Source organism: Prenolepis imparis, unplaced genomic scaffold, assembly GCF_030444845.1.
Source record: "Prenolepis imparis isolate NDT839.2.m4 unplaced genomic scaffold, iyPreImpa1.0 SCAF_12, whole genome shotgun sequence".
Classification (NCBI taxonomy): Eukaryota; Metazoa; Arthropoda; class Insecta; order Hymenoptera; family Formicidae; genus Prenolepis; species Prenolepis imparis.
Genome location: NW_028141170.1, coordinates 12,185,583 through 12,206,403, shown reverse-complemented (window position 1 = coordinate 12,206,403; position 20,821 = coordinate 12,185,583). Strand labels below are relative to the sequence as shown.

General features: G+C 37.7%; 1 protein-coding gene across 3 annotated transcripts in view; it reads left to right on the top strand.

Moving 5' to 3' along the window:
* The window catches only part of LOC145944034 (2-oxoadipate dehydrogenase complex component E1), a 141,620-nt gene that overhangs the window by 60,132 nt on the left and 60,667 nt on the right, over positions 1–20,821 (top strand). For all 3 annotated transcript variants that reach the window (XM_083051988.1, XM_083051989.1, XM_083051990.1), the window contains exon 7: positions 15,793–16,069. In XM_083051988.1, the coding sequence (XP_082908114.1) occupies positions 15,793–16,069 (277 nt within the window). The remainder of the gene's footprint in view (positions 1–15,792; positions 16,070–20,821) is intronic.

Here is a 20,821-nt window from a genome sequence, read left to right as displayed (position 1 = left end):
TTTGTTTTTAAGTTTTTTGAACCTATTAAATACTACGATCGTGACTTTTAAGCATCTTCTGATGATGATTCAAAATTCGATGATTTTTCTTCCTCATCTTCATCTGTCCAGCAGGACAAATCATGGGCACCATCGTCTATACTATTTTTAAAATCTTGTGATGGTCTATTGTGAACATTAGGATTGTATCTACAGTAGCCTAAAACCACAAAACACTTGCTATATGCGCGCAACAGCCTACTATTCTTGCACCCACTTTGCATTGACAATACCAGCCTAATATGCCGTCTGCGCCATTCGTTTGGATCCACCAGTTGTATATTTTCGATGACGTATGGCGAGACTGTAATTGAAATCTATATATGCTTTCATCATCTTTATGAACAAAGAGCATATACGATCCGTCAGCAGATAAATGTTCATCCGTATACGAGCGAGCTTGTTTGAGTTGATAAATACCCAGTGTTAAGTCTTTCAATTCTGCCTCTGTTAGCATAGGAAAATCAGGTATTGACTTTGCTTCCAATGGGCGCCAAACTACTCTTTTTCGAGACCAACCTTCTTGCTCTACTCTTTGCTGAAGAAGATTTAATTTCTTAGAAACCCTAAGCATTCGTTCAGCAATTATGTGATTATTTGAATCCGAGCTTACTCTTGGAGGCCTAAAAGCGTTACATATTGCAGCAATAATGCGCACATAATCCCCGATGCACGGAATTTGCGAATTCGGGAAAACTTTATCTAAAGCTTTCCATGTTTTTATTAAACCGTTTACAGCTTCTACAACCCAACGAATTTTCATAACAAGTCGAGATTCATTTGCTTCTGCTGTAGAATGCTGCGCATCATTTTTTAAGAAATGTAGCATTTTTGATATAAATTCTCTCTAATTTTTCTAACAAAGCTAAAGTCACGAAAACCTCTATCGACAATAAAGGTATCTCCTTCCTTAAGCTATGAACGTAGACGATTGACATCATATTGCATAATATTACTCAATATTGGGTTCCAACATGGGGGCGGGGCTTACATCATATAATCCAATATGGCCGATTTAACCGCACAATAAATATTTGACGTACCGGTGACATCGCGGAGGTTTTTAATAAATATGTGACTGCTAACTATGCAACATATTTGCGAGTGGGCCCATACAAGCTCATTTGAGAGGAATAAAGTATTATAACATATTATATTACTTACAAAATATTATTATTTTAATTATAATAATATGTTGTAAATAATATATGTTATAACATAGACTTATAATATATACTTTGTCCGCAATTAATATTTTTTTGACAGAAATCAACTTAATATAACTGTCAAAAATATTAATCAAATTTAAAGTATTAAAACATTATTTAAAACATATTATTTTATTTTATTTTATTTTGGACAAACTGTTAAACTGTTAACCCTGGCGATGACAGCCTCTTGATGCTACGAATATAACGCACAACGCAAATCGAGGCTGATAATCAACATCGCGAAAAAGAGGCAAGAATACTTGCGAGAATTGACTTAACATGCCTTTTTTAGAAAAAGACTAAAACACAAGCGCGCTATTGCTCGATTTTAAGTAAAGAAAAATGATACAGAAATCAGCTGCTAACTGTCAAAAAATATTAATCAAGTTTAAAGTATTATAACATTTTATTTAAAACATATTATTATTTTAATTTTTATAACATAATCTGCGATTAATATTTTTTTTTAATCAGCTGATAACTATCGAAAATTAATCGAGTTTAAAAGAATTACAACATTATATTATTTAAAACATATTATTATTTTAACTTTCATAACATATTATATTAAAAATTAATTAGCAAATTAACGTTTTAATCAGCTGATTTCTGTCAAAAAATATTAATCAAGCAAAAATTTACTAAATTAATTTTAAAAATAAAATATGTTAAAAATATGAAAATTATAGTTATATATTGCATATAATATGTCATAATACCTTATATTTATTTATAATAATTTTTAACAATCATCGAAGGAATTGTTCTAGAATTCTTACAGTATTCTTAATTTTCGAATTCAAAGTTTAAACATTTCTCGCGAAAATTAAGGCCTATATAAAGACTAGAATATTTTCTGTAGGCGCGTTTTAAAGGTCTCTTCAAGACCTACAAAATGAGCCCTCAGTGAATGTCCTACGACTTACACAGGCCTTAATTTTTAAATTCAAAGTTTAAACGTTTTTTGCGAAAATTAAGGCCTGTGTAAGTCGTAGAACATTCGCTGTGGGCGCGTTTTAAAGGTCTCTTCAAGACCTACAAAATGAGCCCTCAGCGAATGTCCTACGACTTACACAGGCCTTAATTTTTGAATTCAAAGTTTAAACGCTTTTCAACAAATGCATAGTGTACGATTATAATAGTTGCACATCTCGCCACCAGATGTCATAGCGCCCGATGTTGGAACCCAATATTAGCATCATTATTCTTAGAATCAGTGAAATAAGGTTCCAAAACACAACTAATATATAACCTGTTGTACTAACCAACATCATTGGCTTGACTAAATGCCGCCCTTTATGCATAGGATATGTGCGCCTTTGAAATGTATAATTCGAACTTTTTTGAATGTACATATACGTACCATCAGCAACAAGAATACATGTATCTTCATCTCTTGCAAAGAGTGTTTTAGCCATGTTACTTGTATGATTAGAAATAAATTCTTCGCGTGAAAGATCAATGCCCAAATGCTGAGGAACAAAAGAATTTATAAGAGCTTTTCTCGCGGTAGCAATTGAACGATTAACATTTCTTTTAGATAAGCGAAATAAAGTTGACAGAACAGAACTTGATAAACCAGTTCTTAACTTAGTTAAGAGTAGATTAACACAAACGCGTGCAGATCTCTTCTGTGAACATCGTATTGATTTTGCTGCTGATTTTAATATCTTATGGAATTGATCTTTTGTAACACCGGTTAAATGATAGTAATCTTCATCACTTAATGCATTAGAATCGTCAAAGTTAAGGTTTTTTATTTGCAACATCTCAAACTATTTAAGAGATTACATATACTCTCATTATCCATCAAAGTAAAATCAGAAGATATTCGTATAGAATCCTGTTGGATATGTCAGACAACGATGTACACATACACACACACATACACACACACATACACACACACACACACACAGAGAGAGACACACACATGCTATATACGCACTCAGGCAAGCAGGATTATAAACACAACACAGGAAAGACACACACGAATACACAGACATAAAGATATACGTACATAACACGATATAAAAACTCTGTTACGTTTTCGAGACTCTGTAACGCACAGTCAGTCGAATATAAATCAGACCAACGGACAGACGTGCCGAACCGAGAATTTATAGCGAATACTTCTTTAAATCCTCACTCCGCATCCTTCTTTCTTTCTTTAAACTTAATTGAAAGCCATAAGCTATCAACAGGTTATGGGCCCAGTAGTGCGTGAGTGAACGGTTTGGAGGTGAAACGGACTCATCAAGTTTTTTTTTGGTACAATTATACGAGCGTGACGGACAGTGATGATGGCAGACAGTGCAAACCATGTTTCTATTACGAAACTCAATAATGAAAACTATCAAGTGTGGAAATACAGGATCGAAATGTTGCTGATTAAAGAAGATCTATGGGATGTAGTTATTGATGATCCTCCGTCGGCTGCTGCCGAACTCGCAGCATGGACGAAGCGCGACGGAAAGGCACGTGCTATTATAGGCCTCATGGTAGAAGATGCTCAGCTGGTTCATATAAAAACGAAGAAGACAGCAAGAGATACTTGGCAAGCCTTAAAGGATTACCATGAGAAGTCGACTCTTACGAATAAGGTATTTCTGCTTAAGGAAATATGTAGTATGCGCTTAAAGGAAGACGGTGACATAGAAAGTCACATTAATAAAATGCAAGAATTAGTGGATAAACTAACTGCCCTTGGTGAAGTGCTTGGGGACAAGCTGGTCGTTGCCATGTTGTTATGTAGTCTCCCGGATTCGTATAGCTCCATGATTACGGCGTTGGAGTCAAGGTCAGAAGATGATCTAACGCCGACGTTTGTTAAATGAAAGCTTGTTGACGAGCATAGAAGACGAAAAGGACAAGCGCTGGCATTGGCAGAGACAACACATGCGGCATTAAAGGTAAATAGCGGAAAGCGCGACGATACAGGCGGACCGTCGGGAATGTTATGTTTCTTCTGTCATAAACAAGGACACATGAAGAAGGATTGTCGTAAATACCAACGATGGAAATCAAATAAAGATAAAGCAAATGTCGCTTCGGCCGATAAAGATGATACAAATATGTCCACGATTTCCAGCGCGTCCGCGATTTCGGGAACTAAAACGTCCGATAAATATCTGGATGTGGCTTTTTGTACGGATCAAAGGAAATTAGACTTAAAATGGTATTTTGATTCAGGATCTACTAAGCACATGACAAACGATATAAACTTCTTTACGTCGCTCAATTCGGATTATCGGTCTAAAGTGCGCGTGGCGGACAAGAGATTTGTGAATGTTTATGGCATCGGTAGTGGAGAGGTATCGTGCGTGAATCAAACCGGTTGCGAATCCAAGTTGAAGCTTGAGAATGTGCTGTACATTCGAGACTTTGAATCCGGATTGATATCAGTGAGAGTACTGGATAAGGAAGGTTATACTATCCTGATAAAGAACGGTGTATTGACAGTTCGTAAAGACAGTGCTAAATTTACAGTAGGCACATTGCGAGGGGACATGTATGAGCTAAAGGTTCCAGATCGGGCCCTACTGGTCGGTGAAGGTCATTCAACAAATTGTATTCATATTTGGCATCGACGTTTCGGACATCGAGATCCAGAAGCAATCAAAAGACTGGCTGACAAAGGACTTGTCTCCGGGATGAAGTTGGAGGCGTGCAGTGTAAAGAAATTCTGCGAGAACTGCATTAAAGGAAAACGCAGTCCATTTCCAAAGGAGTCACAAGGTACGTCAGATGCGCTCTTACAACTGATTCACACTGATGTATGTGGACCAATACAGACGATGACTCCGGGAAAAAGAAAGTATGCACTGACATTAATAGACGACTACAGCCGTTTTACATGTTTTTTTTGTTAAAAGAAAAATCTGAAGTACCACGAATAATCATAGATTTCATTGAGTACTTGAAAACGAAATTTAAAACTAAACCTCAAGCCATCAGGTCAGACAGAGGGAGAGAATACATCTCTCAATGATTAACCGATCATTTGCGGAAAGAGGGGATTCAATCGCAATTGACAGCGCCGTACTCACCGCAACAAAATGGAGTGGCCGAAAGAAAGAATAGGACGCTGATGGAAGCTGCGAGAACTATGCTGCTGGATGCAAATTTACCGAAGTGATACTGGGGAGAAGCGATCGTAACTGCAGCATACTTACAAAATCGACTACCCACCAAATCCAGACCTCGAACTCCGTATGAATTATGGTATGGAACCAAACCAGATGTGAGTAATTTACATGTGTTCGGATGTAATGCATATATGCACGTACCAAAGGAAATGCGTCGAAAGCTTGACGACAAAGCACGAGAATGCACGTTCATTGGTTCTCCACAAGATTCAAAAGCTTACAGACTATTGCATAATGATACAGGAAAGGTAGTGATCAGCAGAGACGTAAGATTTATAGAGGAAGAGACAAAGAAAGAAGAAATTCTGATGACACTTGACGCAATTGGACCCCATGACATACAAGCCAATTCAGAAATAAAAACACTTGAACAGAGTGAAGTCGATAACCTTCCCAGAAGTGCAACCAATAAATTCACGACAATTCAGGTAACACGCAGCCATGTGAACCAAATGATTTCAGTATTGTTACGATTTCAGACAGTGAAGAATCCAATTACGATTCAGCCACAGAAGAAAAGGAAGAACGAGGAGCGCCTCGTAGAATGACTCGTGCAAACAGAGGGATTCCACCAGAACGATACGTACCAGGATCGATGATGGTTCAAGAACACGGGGAGCTTATCTGCAGAAAAGAAGCGTTATCGGGACCAAATGCCAATGCATGGAAAATAGCTATGGATGATGAAATCAAATCGCTCCAGAATAATGGCACTTGGATGCTACAAAAAATTCCTGACGGGACAAAGACAATCGGATGCAAATGGGTGTTCAAATTGAAGAAATTTGCAGATGGACGACCAGATCGTTTTAAGGCAAGGCTGGTAGCGCAAGGGTTTTCTCAGAAATATGGGACCGATGACAATGAAGTATTTGCACTCGTTGTAAAACACACAACTCTTCGTGTATTATTGTCAATTGCCGGTCAGCGAGGTTACAAGGTGAAGCATTTAGATGCGAAGAGAGCTTTTTTTAATGGAATAAGTGAAAAGATATACATGAGACAACCACCAGGATACGAGGAAGCAGGGAAGGAAGACTACGGATGCAGGTTGACACGGAGCATTTATGGACTGAAGCAAGCTGCTAAGGCTTGGAATGATCGGCTGAATGAAGTGTTAAGTCAACAGGGATTCAAGCGAAGTGACAACGACTATTGCCTGTACGCAAAACAAAGAAAAAATTATGCCGTGTACATTGCCGTTTATGTAGACGACATAATCATCGCCTGCAGGTCATCAGATATAATTGATGAAGTGAAAAGCAGTCTCAACAATCAATTTTGCATCACTGATCTGGGCGATCTTAACTGTTACCTAGGAATACAAATTCGAAGAAACAAGAACGGAAATTTCCTTATCAGTCAATCCGAGTATATAAAGAAGCTTTTAGAAAACATGTGATTATTGGACTCTAAAGGATCAACCACACCGATGGACACTGGCTACGCGAAACTCAGAGCTAATTCACCCGAGATCGATAATAGTTGTTACCAAAAATTTATAGGCGCGCTGCTGTACATAGCAGTCAATACAAGACCCGACATAACATCACCAGTTGCAATTCTAAGCCAATGCATCAAAGCTCCAAGGAAAATCGACTGGATGGAATTGAAGCGCATAGGACGTTATCTCAAGCACACAATAGACTATGAATTGCGGTTGAACAATGACAGTAAAATAGACATGATGCTTGTGGGCTTTGCAGATGCTAATTGGGCAGAAGATCACGAAGACAGGAAATCCAACAGCGGCTACATTTTTAAATTAAACGGAGGAGCAGTGAGCTGGGCATGCCGTAAACAAGCGTGTGTCGCGTTATCCTCTACCGAAGCCGAGATTATTGCACTTGCAGAGACCTGTCGAGAAGTAACATGGATACGAAGATTATTAAAGGATTTTAGCGAATCGCAGAAGACCCCAACCATTATACATGAAGATAATCAGAGTTGTATTAATAGGGTCAAAAATGGCGGCTGTACTGCAAGGACAAAACATATCGACACTAAATATTTCTACACGAAAGATTTAAAAAATAATGGAGAGGTAAACATTATATATTGCCCTTCTGAGCAAAATGAAGCTTACGAAACCAATCGGAGCAATTAAACTCAACGCATTATGCAAGAAAATCGGATTAGGACCATGGAAGAAATACGAAGACGGACATCGTTAAGGGGGGGGTGTTGGATATGTCATACAACGATGTACACATACACACACACACAGAGAGAGAGAGAGAGAGAGAGAGAGACACACATACTATATACGCACTCAGGCAAGCAGGATTATAAACACAACACAGGAAAGACACACACGAATACACAGACATAAAGATACACGTACATAACACGATACAAAAACTCTGTTACGTTTTCGAGACTCTGTAACGCACAGTCAGTCGAATATAAATCAGGTTAATCGGCAGACGTGCCAAACCGAGAATTTATAGCGAATACTTCTTTAAATCCTCGCGTCACTCCGCATCCTTCTTTCATTCTTTAAACTTAATTGAAAGCCATAACCTATCAACAAATCCAGACACTCTGTTTTTAATATAATGTAACTTTTTAAATGTTTATTACAGCATCTTGCATCAGCGGGTATAAAGATACCCTTTTCTATGAATACATTCTGTTTCAATGTCGGAGTAGCACATCTTAGATTTTTCGGATGATTGCAGATAAAGCAACTTTTATGCGAGCTTACAGATTTTTTTTATAGAGACTTTTAACTTTTTAGAACTCAGAAAATCACTTGAATCACTTATTCTTTTTGACATGATTACAATTGAACTTCAATTATTGAAATATTGATTAAACAGTTAAATAATAATATAAGATCCTTATAGAGACTAAGAATATTATGGATAAAAGACAACGAATTACGTTGCGCGTGAAGTTGTCGCATTCGCCTCAGCTTATGGTGCATTTCACACTCGTACTCGTGTGGTTACAGCACTCGCCTTCGGCTCGTGCTGCAAATCAAACTCATACTCGTGTAAATGCACCATAAACTTTCGACTCATGCGACAACTTCACGCGCGATGTAATTCGTTGTTTTCCACACTTGCCACACAAGATACTTTTTTCACCATGAGCTGCATTCATCTTGAGGCGATACATGTTGTAGTCTAAAATGACATAAATATTATGGCAGAGCAGTATAATGACCGAAAATATTTCATTAGTTTACTCATTAGTCATAAAAAGGGCTTAGATACCATAGTGGTACACATTTTCTTTCTTTTTTTACGATGAGGAATGCATTTACGCACACCACAGCCCCCTTGAGGGAGGGAAAAAGGCCCGAAGATCTAGCCGTGGTAGTGCGGGACTCACGGCCCTAACCCCGAAAGGTTCGGACCCAATACCCGCTAAACCTTACCGGCAACCTTTTGCGCGACGGGGGACCACCCGGAACCGCTCGCGCTTAACTTCAGGTGGCCCTCCTTGGCTTGACGCGAAACGCGCCCTTCTCCGCAGGAGCCGTTAAGCCGCCTGCCAATACCCGCGACTCCCCAACGAGAGTGCGCTCGAGGAGGGACAAGGTTGCATTGCTCACTCCTCCTTCGTCCCGGGGACGACGTGCAATGGGATTGGAGGCCCTCACTCCTCTTCCCTGCCATCCCGGACGGCGAGCCAATAGGCTCGACCACCACACGAAACATATACCCACAACACGTATACCGTGACCACCGTACAGGTTCAGTGGACAGCGTATCCATGCCACACATGTCAGCCTAAGCCGACCAGAGTGGCTGCAGCTTCCATTTCACCTAAATCGTAACATTGGGGATAAGGGTGATCGGAAAATAAAACCAGCCACCCTCGCACCCAAGCCAACTAATACGGGTCTAAGGCCCCACACTAACAATTACAAAGATTTTACCACAACAAAAGGACGTATCCTTGCCGTACAGACCCGCCGAAACGGGTCAGATAGGTCGCAGTCCTTATAACCACATTTAAGAGACAAACTCACAGAGGGCGTAACCGAGCCCTGCAGACCGGCCAAAACAGGCCGTAGCCCCCATATCCACAATAACCACGGCAGACGTGTACGACGAGTCACAGAGGGCGTATCCGTACCGGACAAGCCGGTCGCAGCCCCCATAAACAACACATGACACACCTTCATTCTCTGATGACTGGAGAAGGGAGAAATCCGACCTCTGCCGGATCAATCACCATCCGCCCCTCCCCATCACCAGACACGTTCCCAACAGGCTCTTCGTCCGGGTGCCCAGGAGCCTGCCTTCTTCCTTCAGGGGTGTCCTCCCGACCACTCGTCTCCTTCTTGGTGGGGGGGGACAAAACGAGGTCATTTCCCCGAACCCAGCCGGTGTTTAGCAGGTTCGCCCCTGCCCGTACAGACCACGCAATGAGGCGGCGCCCTGCAATCGGCAGCTTTATGCCCCAATAGTGGTACACCGAGACTAATAATTAATTTTGGCTTTATGGATCGAATTTTTTTCTCACCTAATGGTTATTTTTGACATACCTAATGATCTTACAACACAAAAAAATTGTTTTCTAAAAATCCAGTGGGGGCAGAAAAACGCCTTTATTGACCCTTCTCTTAGTGTATTTTACTAATCCACATTATTGAATACGAGTAATCGCATTTAAAATAATTTATTTATTTTGATGTATTTCACAAAAAAACGATTTTTCGCTTTTGACATCATAATTAAAAATGATTGCTATGAGAACAGGAGTCTTAAGCTGCGTTCCATTATTCATTGTGAGTACTAATGGTATGACGTCATTGAAAAATACTACGAGTATTGTCTTATTTTAATCAAGAGATGATAGTGTCTTGCGCCAAGTCACGCGCAGCAAGTTAAGGCACTCCGACTATCTATATGCTATAGTCGGATAATTAAGAATATCTTATTATTTTTGCATTTCATGTTATGATTATCAGTCCTAAATAATAGCTGAACCGATCGAATTTGTCATAGATTTAATCGATGGCTTGGGTTTGAATCATACAAGGAAAATGTCTTTATTATTGTTTTAAATGTATCACAAATGGAGTTATTACGATGCAAAGTCTAAATTATTTATAAAATTTTTATTTAATTTTAGTCGTTATCGTCGCCGTTTTCTATGCGACATGTGCGAGAAAATGTAACTGTTCGAGCATTCGATATAAGATTACGCTAATGTCGCTCCGTGATTTTTTTTAACACTTCCGTAATTAAAAAGTGCGTGCTTCCAGGTACTACAACCTATCTCGCACATATACAATAAGGAAAGAAAAAAAGACTAGTATATATAAATATATATATATATATATATATATATATATATACAAGAAAAGAGCTATTTACAAATCACCATAGATAAACTAACTAAGATTATATAATTTTACCTGTCCATGAGATAAAATTCATTACAATTCTGAGCGCGCGCATTTCCTCATTCTGTAACCAATGTCAGACGCAGTCCGGATTACTTGCTATTTTATTAACGTTCGTATTTAATTCAACTCTAATGTCATCAAAGTTGCTACATCGAAAAATCAAGGGATTGATGTCCTCTCTCTTTCATACCCACAATTACATCTTGGGGATTCAATATATCCTATCCTGGCCAAGGATTCGTTAAGATTATAATGATTAGATCTGAGTGAGTCTATTGATTGTAACAACCGTTTTTCTAGGTAAGTCCCAGCAAACCACGGATACCTTTTTTTTTTTTTTTTTTTGATACGTTGAGGAAACCTTTTGTAGGTACCCATGCCTCCGGGGTGAGGACACAGGTTATGTGGGACTCCTTGTCCCCCCTAACCGAGCCACGAATCTCGGCCAAGGGGGGCCAAGTATTTTACCGCACTAAAACCTCAACGGGTGTCCTTCGCGGGCGATGGGTAGGGGGGCGGCGGGGATACTGGTATCCCATGTCGTCCCGCCCCCCCCCCCCCGCCAAGCCGTTTCCGGGGAGCCACCTCGGTCTTGCGGCCGAGGCACCTCCCCGTCCGCCATCGTGCGAACCCTTCCCGGTTGTGATGCAGGAAGACACCTTTCCCACACCACGCCCTCCCGTAAAAGCTAGGGGGGCGGGGTCGTAGCTCGAGTTTTCCCGCTCGAGCCACGGCCCCCCTGCCTCCCGGGTTGAAGCTCCTTCCGCTCCCAAAGGGAGTTAGGATTCGGCTTTCAACCCGGGAGGCCCTCTCCAAAGAGTCGCTCCCAAAAGGGGAGACAACTCTTTCTACAGCTGTGGTGCCCTCCCACCGGCGAAACCACGGATACCTTACATGTAGGATCGAAGAATTTCTGAAAATATTGTTTATCTTTGAAACTGAACTGATATATAATTTCGTTGTTTGTTCTATTGTACATTTCTTCCCTGTGATCCTTACTAAGATCCGTGAATGGAATGTCAAGTAGTTTCATGTGCGCTTGTTCCCTGGCTTCCTTTGCTAATTCACGCGCTATTTCATTGCCGTAGATACCTTTATGCGCTGGGATCGAGATGAATACCACTTTCTTGCCCTTCCGTGATTGGCAGTGATTGAGTTTGACAACGTGTTGTCTAATTTCAGTTATATATGGGTTCGTGTAGACGTTAATATCATTGTTACTTAATTTGCGTAATACACTGTTCGAGTCCGTAAAGATCAGAATATCATCTTTCTTGTTTTCACATAGGTGCTTCAGCGGTAAAGATAGAAACCTTATTATTAAGGCTGAACATATATCCCATAGAATCACCGGCATCGAAAGAAGCACTTCTTGTGGAAGCACCATCCTCCAATTTAGATGCATCCGTGTATAATTGTAACAAATTAGTACTTGTATTATATTTGTTGGTAATATATTCAATTAAAACATCCATATTTTTTAAATCGGCATATCGCTTACCAATTTCATTTTCGATGTATAAAGCCTTCGTAAGAGTCCAATAATCCGCCTTGAACACTTCGAATTGTTTTGGAGGTATTTGGGTAATAAACAATATTCTACAGCTTCTCCATGTGTCAGTATCAAAGAGGCACGCTTCCATTAACATTTCAATTTATAGATCTTCTTGCTTAACCTGCTCCGTTAACACGTTTCTTATGTCAGGTTCCTCATATTTGATGATTTCGATATAACATTTCTGGTTAAATATCCTGCCCTATCTCGGATCAAGAGGATTTTCGTTTCAACAAAATATTCGTTGGAGTGGAATTCCGATAGCCCATAGCTGTTCTTAAACCCATGTATTGGGATCTTTCAATCTTATACCTATTAGAGCCAAATAGCGGTAGATAAATATAAAAACGATAGTCGATTATGATTCTAAGCAAGACCTTATATAATAATAGTGATGTATTTACCTCAATACCTCTCGATACTTTACTGAAATATTTTAGTATGCCATTAGCCCTGGTAACTTTGTCTCTCATGATGTCACATTGCTTATTAAAGTTAAGCTGGTTATCCATCATTATACCCAAAAATTTAGCCTGCCGTTGTAAATAGCAGTGTGAGTTTTCAAATTAAAGTGCGTCATTCTTATTGAAATAATCAGTCTTGTTATAATCCACTACTATGGATTTCCTTGGTTGTAGATTCAGACCTAGAGAAAATAGTTCATTCGTAAGCTTGCTAACTGCTTCCTCCAACAATTTAAATCTATCAGTCTTATTACCTACATCATAATATACCTATAGTAATGTCATCAGCAAATTGGAGATGGAATACATGATTAGGAACATCATTGACTAAATCGTCGGTATAAATGTCGTACAATAATGAGTTCAAACCGCACTCTGCGACAAGCCTTTATAAGTAATCCTCTTACTATCACTGTCCAAATCAATAATGAACTTCGTAAATCTACAGTACATCTACTTCTTGATGAATTGTGTAATTCTATATGGGCATTCTTCCTGAATCAGTTTTCTAATCAAACACGAATACAACACGTTATCATAGGCAGCAGAGACATTTAAATATACTACTGTGGTATGGATATCGTTGAGTCGCTCCGTGATCGCTGATGTTAGGTTATCTATATTATAGCATTATAACTATCATATATGATCTACTATACTTTTTTTTATAATAATAATTATTTTCTTGTCGCACTATTGTTCTAATATTTCTTTCACAAACATATAATTGTTGATATAAAATGAGGAAGTAAATAAAATTTAATAAATAACAAAGAGACAAGTTATAAAGAATATGAATTTTTATATATTTTAAGAACTCATAGCACTCATAGCACTTATCAGCTATGAGCTATCAAAAATGCATTTTTTAATGATTTTTCTCTTTACATTATTTATTATTTACTTTTACTCGCTTTCTCTTATTTTATATCAACAATTATATATTTATAAAAAAAGTAATAGGATGATAGCGTAACAATCTCGAAAACGTAAAATCTTCCAACTATCAAAAATTTCGCGCATACGCATTGGGGACTTGCATGAATGTTGATGATGATAATAATGATGATGACGTGGACATTTCTTAAAAGAAAATTTTCACATTTAGCTTTGCATGATATCTCGTTTACAAAACACGTAGAGCAAAAATAGAGACATTTTCTTTATGTAATTCAAATTCAAGCTATCGATTAAACCTAATAAAGACTTAATTTGTTTAACGGTTATTGAGAATCCGAAAATCTCACGTAATCTCAACCGACTCGCATAAAGATACACGGTGCGTCTCGCTATTGCGCACGACTTTCAGCTGCGCGTTTACTTGGTACGAAACACTGTCATATCTTTTGATAATATAACATAAGATTATTACTTGATAATATAATATAAGATTATTCAAACTAAAAAAAACCTAAATATGTTATCAATTTGTTAATTTTCAAAATTAAATTTTTCAAAAATTAAATTTTGTAAGAAAAACTTTCATTCTATATTCTGTTATTATTGCATATAAAAAATTATCTTTTTTTCAATTTATGCTAGGCTTGGGAAGTAACGCATTCTTTTGTAACGTTATTATTGCAACCCTTTTTTTAGTATTACAAATTTTGTCTATAACGAAAAAAGTGTTTTTGATATATTTTTTGGTAACAAATAACGAATTCAACAGTTAATTTTATTATTACTTCGAATATTTCTGTAGTATGATGTCCACGTAAACAAAAATATATAAAAAATATTAAATTTTTTAAAAAATTAATAGGCAATTTTGATAAAATTTAACAATTTTTATTTTAAATCAAATAATATCATGTTTATAAACTTTTGCATATTAAAAATTAAAATAAATTTTTTAACGAATTTTAAAACAAATTAAAACCGAATTTTTCTCGTAGATTAGTGTATATTAGAGAACTTCAAGGAGAGAGAAGCGACAACTGGTCACGTGACCAGCTATTCGTGATTGGCTGGCATAATATGTACTATTTGGACATTGCGACACCAATGCAGTATAACCTCACAGTACGTCACACATTTGACATTTTTCGGTGTGCACTGCGTATATTGCATTGGCGTCGCAATGTCCAAATAGTACATATTATGCCAACCAATCACGAATAGCTGGTCGCACGTGACCAGTTGTCGCTTCTCTCTCCTTGAGGTTCTCTAGTGTATATCATATCAAGCTTTTAAAATTGTATAACATTAAAGATGCAAAAAGTTGATTTTGATTATATTGATAAACATATTTTTTTTACAACTAAGAAAATTCTCTTTTTTATTTACACTAACAGATCTTTGGAGATCTTAAGAAAAAAAGATTTTTTGCAATATTTTTCGGAATAAATTTTTTTTCTAAGATATTAATATTTAATATTATTATCAAAATTGTTGAAAATTGTTGAAATATAAAGAGAGATGTTAATATTCAAAATTATTATCAAAATTGTTATATATTTTATATTGAAATTATGTGAGTTTGTTGTTATATTTTACGAATGAAATGTTTAACAAATATTTTATATATATGCGTTTTATATAACTTAGCCCGGTAATAACGTTATAAATAACGGAAATTGTAACGATAACAAGTTGTTTTTTGAAATCAATAACGAATAATGATAACGATTTACTTTTATAAAAAAAAACTATCTCAATCCTAATTTATATTGTTTTTTAACTCATCTTATATGTGAACAGTTTGATCTGGCTAATAATGTTTTTTTTTTATTATAATTATGCAATACGTATTTTCCATAAAAATTAATGCAAATATAAAATTAAATAATTTTTAGACCAATCAGAGAATTTTACTCACTTTTAGATGGATATTCAGAAAAAGAGAGAGAGAGAGAGAGAGAGAGAGAGAGAGAGAGAGAGAGAGAGAGAGAGCTTGAAAGACTATGAAATTTTTATGTTTTGCAAAAGTTTTAATGTGCTGCATACATTTTTAGTATGAGACATGAATTATTAAAATTGTAAAAAAACATTTTTTTTTTAAATTTAGATCTATACCAGATCGATATGTGGAGAAGCTAATAAGTGCCGGTGTTCTTTCTCAAGAAATTGTTAAAAATACTATCGAAAACCATACCGCATTATTAAATAAAGCTTTAAAAGAATCTGTGGAAGATGTGTCGCAACAGTCAGCTACTTTATATCTCACTGGAAGATGGACGGGAATTAAACAAGCTGAAGCCAATATAACTCGATGGGATACTGGAGTTAACTTGCGTTTATTACAATTTGTTGGAAAAAAAAGTGTTCAAGTACTACCAAACTTGGTAAGTAAACTTATTATTAATAACAATGCATAAAAATATATCATTTTATAATATGATTTTTATTATATACAACATGATAATATACATTATTTATATACATGATAATTCGCAAATCAAAATAATTAAAATTTAAAAATTAAACTACTACAGCAGAAAAGTTTTTGAAAAATACAACTAGTTAATCATAAAATAGATTCAGACATTCTGTTTTTGTGAATCGTATGTGCGTGTAATATTAACTATAAATATGCGCGCGACTTATGAATACGTAACCTATGAGATAGATCAGTTTTAAACCTTATATCTCATCAAAAACTATTATACTAAATAAAAAATAACAAATTTTATTACTTAACTTTTTTCAAGAAATTTTATTACTATGTTTTGACTTGCAAATTTCGCGGGATATTCTGTGTATATACTGGGTGTCTGACGTAAGGTGTCACACCGAAAATATACAAGATCTCGTTAAACTGAGTCGAAAAGTCCTATACCATTTTGCAAACAACCACGTAAAATTTCGAGATATTAATTAAAAAAGATCGACCAACGAGCGCGCGAATTACGTCGGGGCGGCCCGCCGCATGCTAGGCGCGCGTTGCCTATAGCGATACGGCACGGTACACCGCTTAGCGGGCCGTCCCGACGTAATTCGCGCGCTCGTTGGTCGATCTTTTTTAATTAATATCTCGAAATTTTACGTGGTTGTTTGCAAAATGGTATAGGACTTTTCGACTCAATTTAACGAGATCTACTTGTATATTTTCGGTGTGACACCTTACGTCAGACACCCATGTATTATACTGGAATCTTTTAATAGCGCACAATTCGGGACTCTGAAATTCTGAACATAGCAATGTCATTCTTACTTCACCCAAATATTGAAATTCAGGGCGATATTAATTAGCAATATTGTTTTTTCATACTTATTTTGTCACCTTATTGATTGAGGAATCACCTTGTTTCCGCTCATATTACGTTTCAGTATACATCCTGTATATAGTGTTTTATTTAACTCTTACATTTCAAATAACTGTTTATTTTTGATTGTACAACAAATGTTTCAAACAAAAGTTACTTGATTTGAAGGGAGATAGAAGAGGGTGCTATACTGACTTCTTCTGAAGATCACTTTTCAAGATCATTTAAAAGTCATTTGTTTTTTTAAATGATACTATAATATTTTTATGTAGTCACTTCCTCGCAATTTTCGGCATAAAATGTTATAAAGATAAATGGCCAAAAAATGAATAGTTTACGAAATATTTTATATATAAATTTGACATTAAAAAAAGGTATATAAATTATGAAATATCTCGTAAAATATTCATTTTTCGACAATCTTACCACAATACTTTCATGTTATATAAAATAATGAAAACAAAATGAAAAATAAAATGGAAAGATATTGATGTTGGTCAGGATCAATGAGGGGGAAAACAAGGAGAAGTCTGCTCTGAACGTGGGGAATATTACTAATAAGAGACACGTGTTTTCGAAAAAACGTGTATTTTGCTACAGCACTAAATAAAAATCAACTGTATAAAAAAACTGTAGTTGTTTGTAAGAAAAAGTATGTAGCTACTAATTGCAAACTTTTCTTACAAACAACTACGTGTTTTCTTTCTCTCAACTCCAGTTGATTTTTTTCCATTATTTTATGCATAATTGTGATAAGATCGTCGAAACATACGGGGATCCAGTATTATGCGCTGCTCGTACAGTTACTGGGTGCGTTCACAAAACGGAACAGTTGCATAACTGTTGAGTAATTTTATCTTAACGCTACTGAGCAATGCGCTACCTCGCAATATTGAGTGAGCAGTAGCCATTTTTTTATTATAAAAGTTCGTCAATACGTTTGCTGATTAGTTTTCGATTCAACATTGCGCATGCCCGTGATGGAAATATGTATCATCAAATAAAGAAAATGTTAATTCAGAAATATATTGTTACGTCCGGACTCAGGTAAGGAAGAGTCGGAAGGAGGACATAACTACTTTATTTCTCAAACAAACGCCGAACGGTGCGTCTGCTCGAGCCGAACGAAAGTGACCCGGCCCAAATAGGTCAACCGACCGCAAGGATCGCTCTTACACTATTTAAAGGGCCGTTCGCTCGGTGCTCCCTTTTCGGCAAGAGAATCTAATCTCTTTTGCTCAGGATGGGACCTTGTGCGATCTCGGATTACGGAAATGAGTGGGAACGGGTTTGCTAATTAATAGAAACCATTTAAGTTAAAATTATAAATTTATTTTAATATCGCGCGACAAGAGAAATTCTATACATAATAATATTAATAATAAGCGGACTTATTTGCTAATGGAAGTGTGAGTGTGTGTGTGGGTCGCGGGTGATACATGAGAACTGAGGTTTTCAATCGGGACAGAGAGGGGAAATAGTTATTGTTTAAAATTTAGGGTCCCGATTGGTAATTACAATAATTTCTCAATAAATAAATAATAGATATATAAAAACGTGTTCATGTGTGTGAGGGTCATGGAAATTCCTGAATATGGACGGTGGAGGGGGGATAAGATCTTAAGAGGAGGTGTGTAGGGATGGCTAAAGGATATTTGCGCCCGGGAACATACCAGGGAACGATGTTGTTTCTGCTGGTAGTTTCTAAAAATTGTCGCAAGGCCTCATAGTCTACGGGGCCTGGACCATTGGTAAAAGCTCCCTCGGGGACTTCTCGTCTCCCAGGGAGCTGATTTATTAACCAAGCTCTAAATTGCTCGTATGTGAGCTTGGAGGGCGATTCCGATTCTTCAGAATCGTCGTCGCCGATATCTATGGTTTCAAATTCCTCTGGATGTTCCCGATTTTTGGAGAGCGTTGAGGAGGAAAAAGGAGAATCTTCAAGGACGATTGTTGAGGGAGCCGGAGACGGAGATCTAGGTGGATCGGGGCGTTCGGGAGAAGCAGGAGGAGGAAGAGGAGAAGGGCTCCGCGGAGAATCGGCGTTCCCAGAGGAAACAGGGGTGTGAGGAGAAGAGGCCCGCTGAGGTATAGCGGGTTCGGGAGGAAGAGGAGAAGGAGTTCGCGGGGAGTTGAAAGGTTCTGCAGAAGCAGGGGAAGCGGGCGACGGAATCAGCGGAGTTTCTGTACGTTCGGGGGAGGAAATAAGGGAGACCGTAGGGTGATATATATTGGCTGTGTTTGTGTGAATGAGTGTGTCGCTTTTATTTAGAGAGCTGAAGGTTTCGCCCGCAGCCAGACTCCGAGCCAACGCTTTCCTTAACCGCCTATTACGGCGGTTTCGCGCCGATTTAGCCGTGGCCCGCGAGGGTCGTCTCCTTGGGTTGTCCACTACGAGAGCGAACAATAAAATAACCGGACAAGGAGGGTTCTTACTGAAAAATAACTCTGGAATTTCTCGTAAGAGAAAAAAAAAGGAATATATATATCTTTCGTTGGAATCGACGCACCGACATCCGCGTACGGCTCGAATAGCCTATCTATTACTGATTTATATTTGATATATATCGAGCCTTTATATTCTTAGTGTTTAATTCACGCCGGCTGAAAAAGGCGTTATTTACAAATAGTTGTTTATCAAGGCAGAGAAAAATATAGAGTCGAAGGGTCTGAATAGCTCAGATGGTGAGAGCAGTCGCCCGGCAAGCGAAAGGTCTCGGGTTCGATTCCCGATTCAGCGACTTTCGGATCTATATTTTTCTCGCCTACATTTCTTTAGGGGGGACAGAGGGGATCTTTGGAATTAAAAAATCTCGAATTGAGATTGTTCCGTAATAAAGTCTTGGCGGTGTACCAAGCAAAATTTGTGCCCCGTGCACAATTAGTTAATTCCAACGAAAAATTAATTTTCATTGGAATCGACGCACCGACATCCGCGTACGGCTCGAATAGCCTATCTATTACCGATTTATATTTGAATATATATATATATATTTATATTTCTATAATTTTGGTATTTTAGTTATTTAATAATTTATTTATTTATTTTATTACTTATTTGTTCGTTCGTTCGTTCGTTCGAGAGAGGGAGAGAGGGAAAAAATCACGGATTGCTCCGCTATCGCGGGGAATCCAGAGTGATTTCGAGAGATAAGGAGATGAAAGAAATCACGGATTGCTCCGCTATCGCGGGGAATCCAAAGTGATTTCAAGAGAGCGAGAGAGAGGTGGAAGCGGGGAAGAAATCACGGATTGCTACGCTATCGCGGGGAATCCAAAGTGATTTCGAGAGATAAGGAGATGAAAGAAATCACGGATTGCTTCGCTATCGCGGGGAATCTAAAGTGATTTCAAGAGAGAGAGAGAGGTGGAAGCGGGGAAGAAATCACGGATTGTTCCGCTATCGCGGGGAATCCAAAGTGATTTCAAGAGAGAGGAGATGAAAGAAATCACGGATTGCTCTGCTATCGCGTGGAATCCAAAGTGATTTCAAGAGATAGGGGTAAGGAGGAAGGGAGGAAAGACAGGTTTTTCTGAGAGTTAGAAGTAAGCAAGAATAGTAAATTAATAAATAAAAAAGGAAAACAAAGATAATTTAATTTAAGTCCCAGAATTATTTTTAAGTATAAGGGTAAAGATGTAGCATACTTGATAAACTTACTACTTATGGGGTGCGCTGATAAAATATTTGGAACAGAGTTGCGTCGAGTCAAGCGCCTCAAGGTGGAGATCTGGCTTGCAATGTATCCGGTAGTTGTATTTCCGGTTTTGTGAACTCGCTATTGTTCACTGCCTCTCGCTGTCGCACTTAACTCAGTTCTCACTCGCACA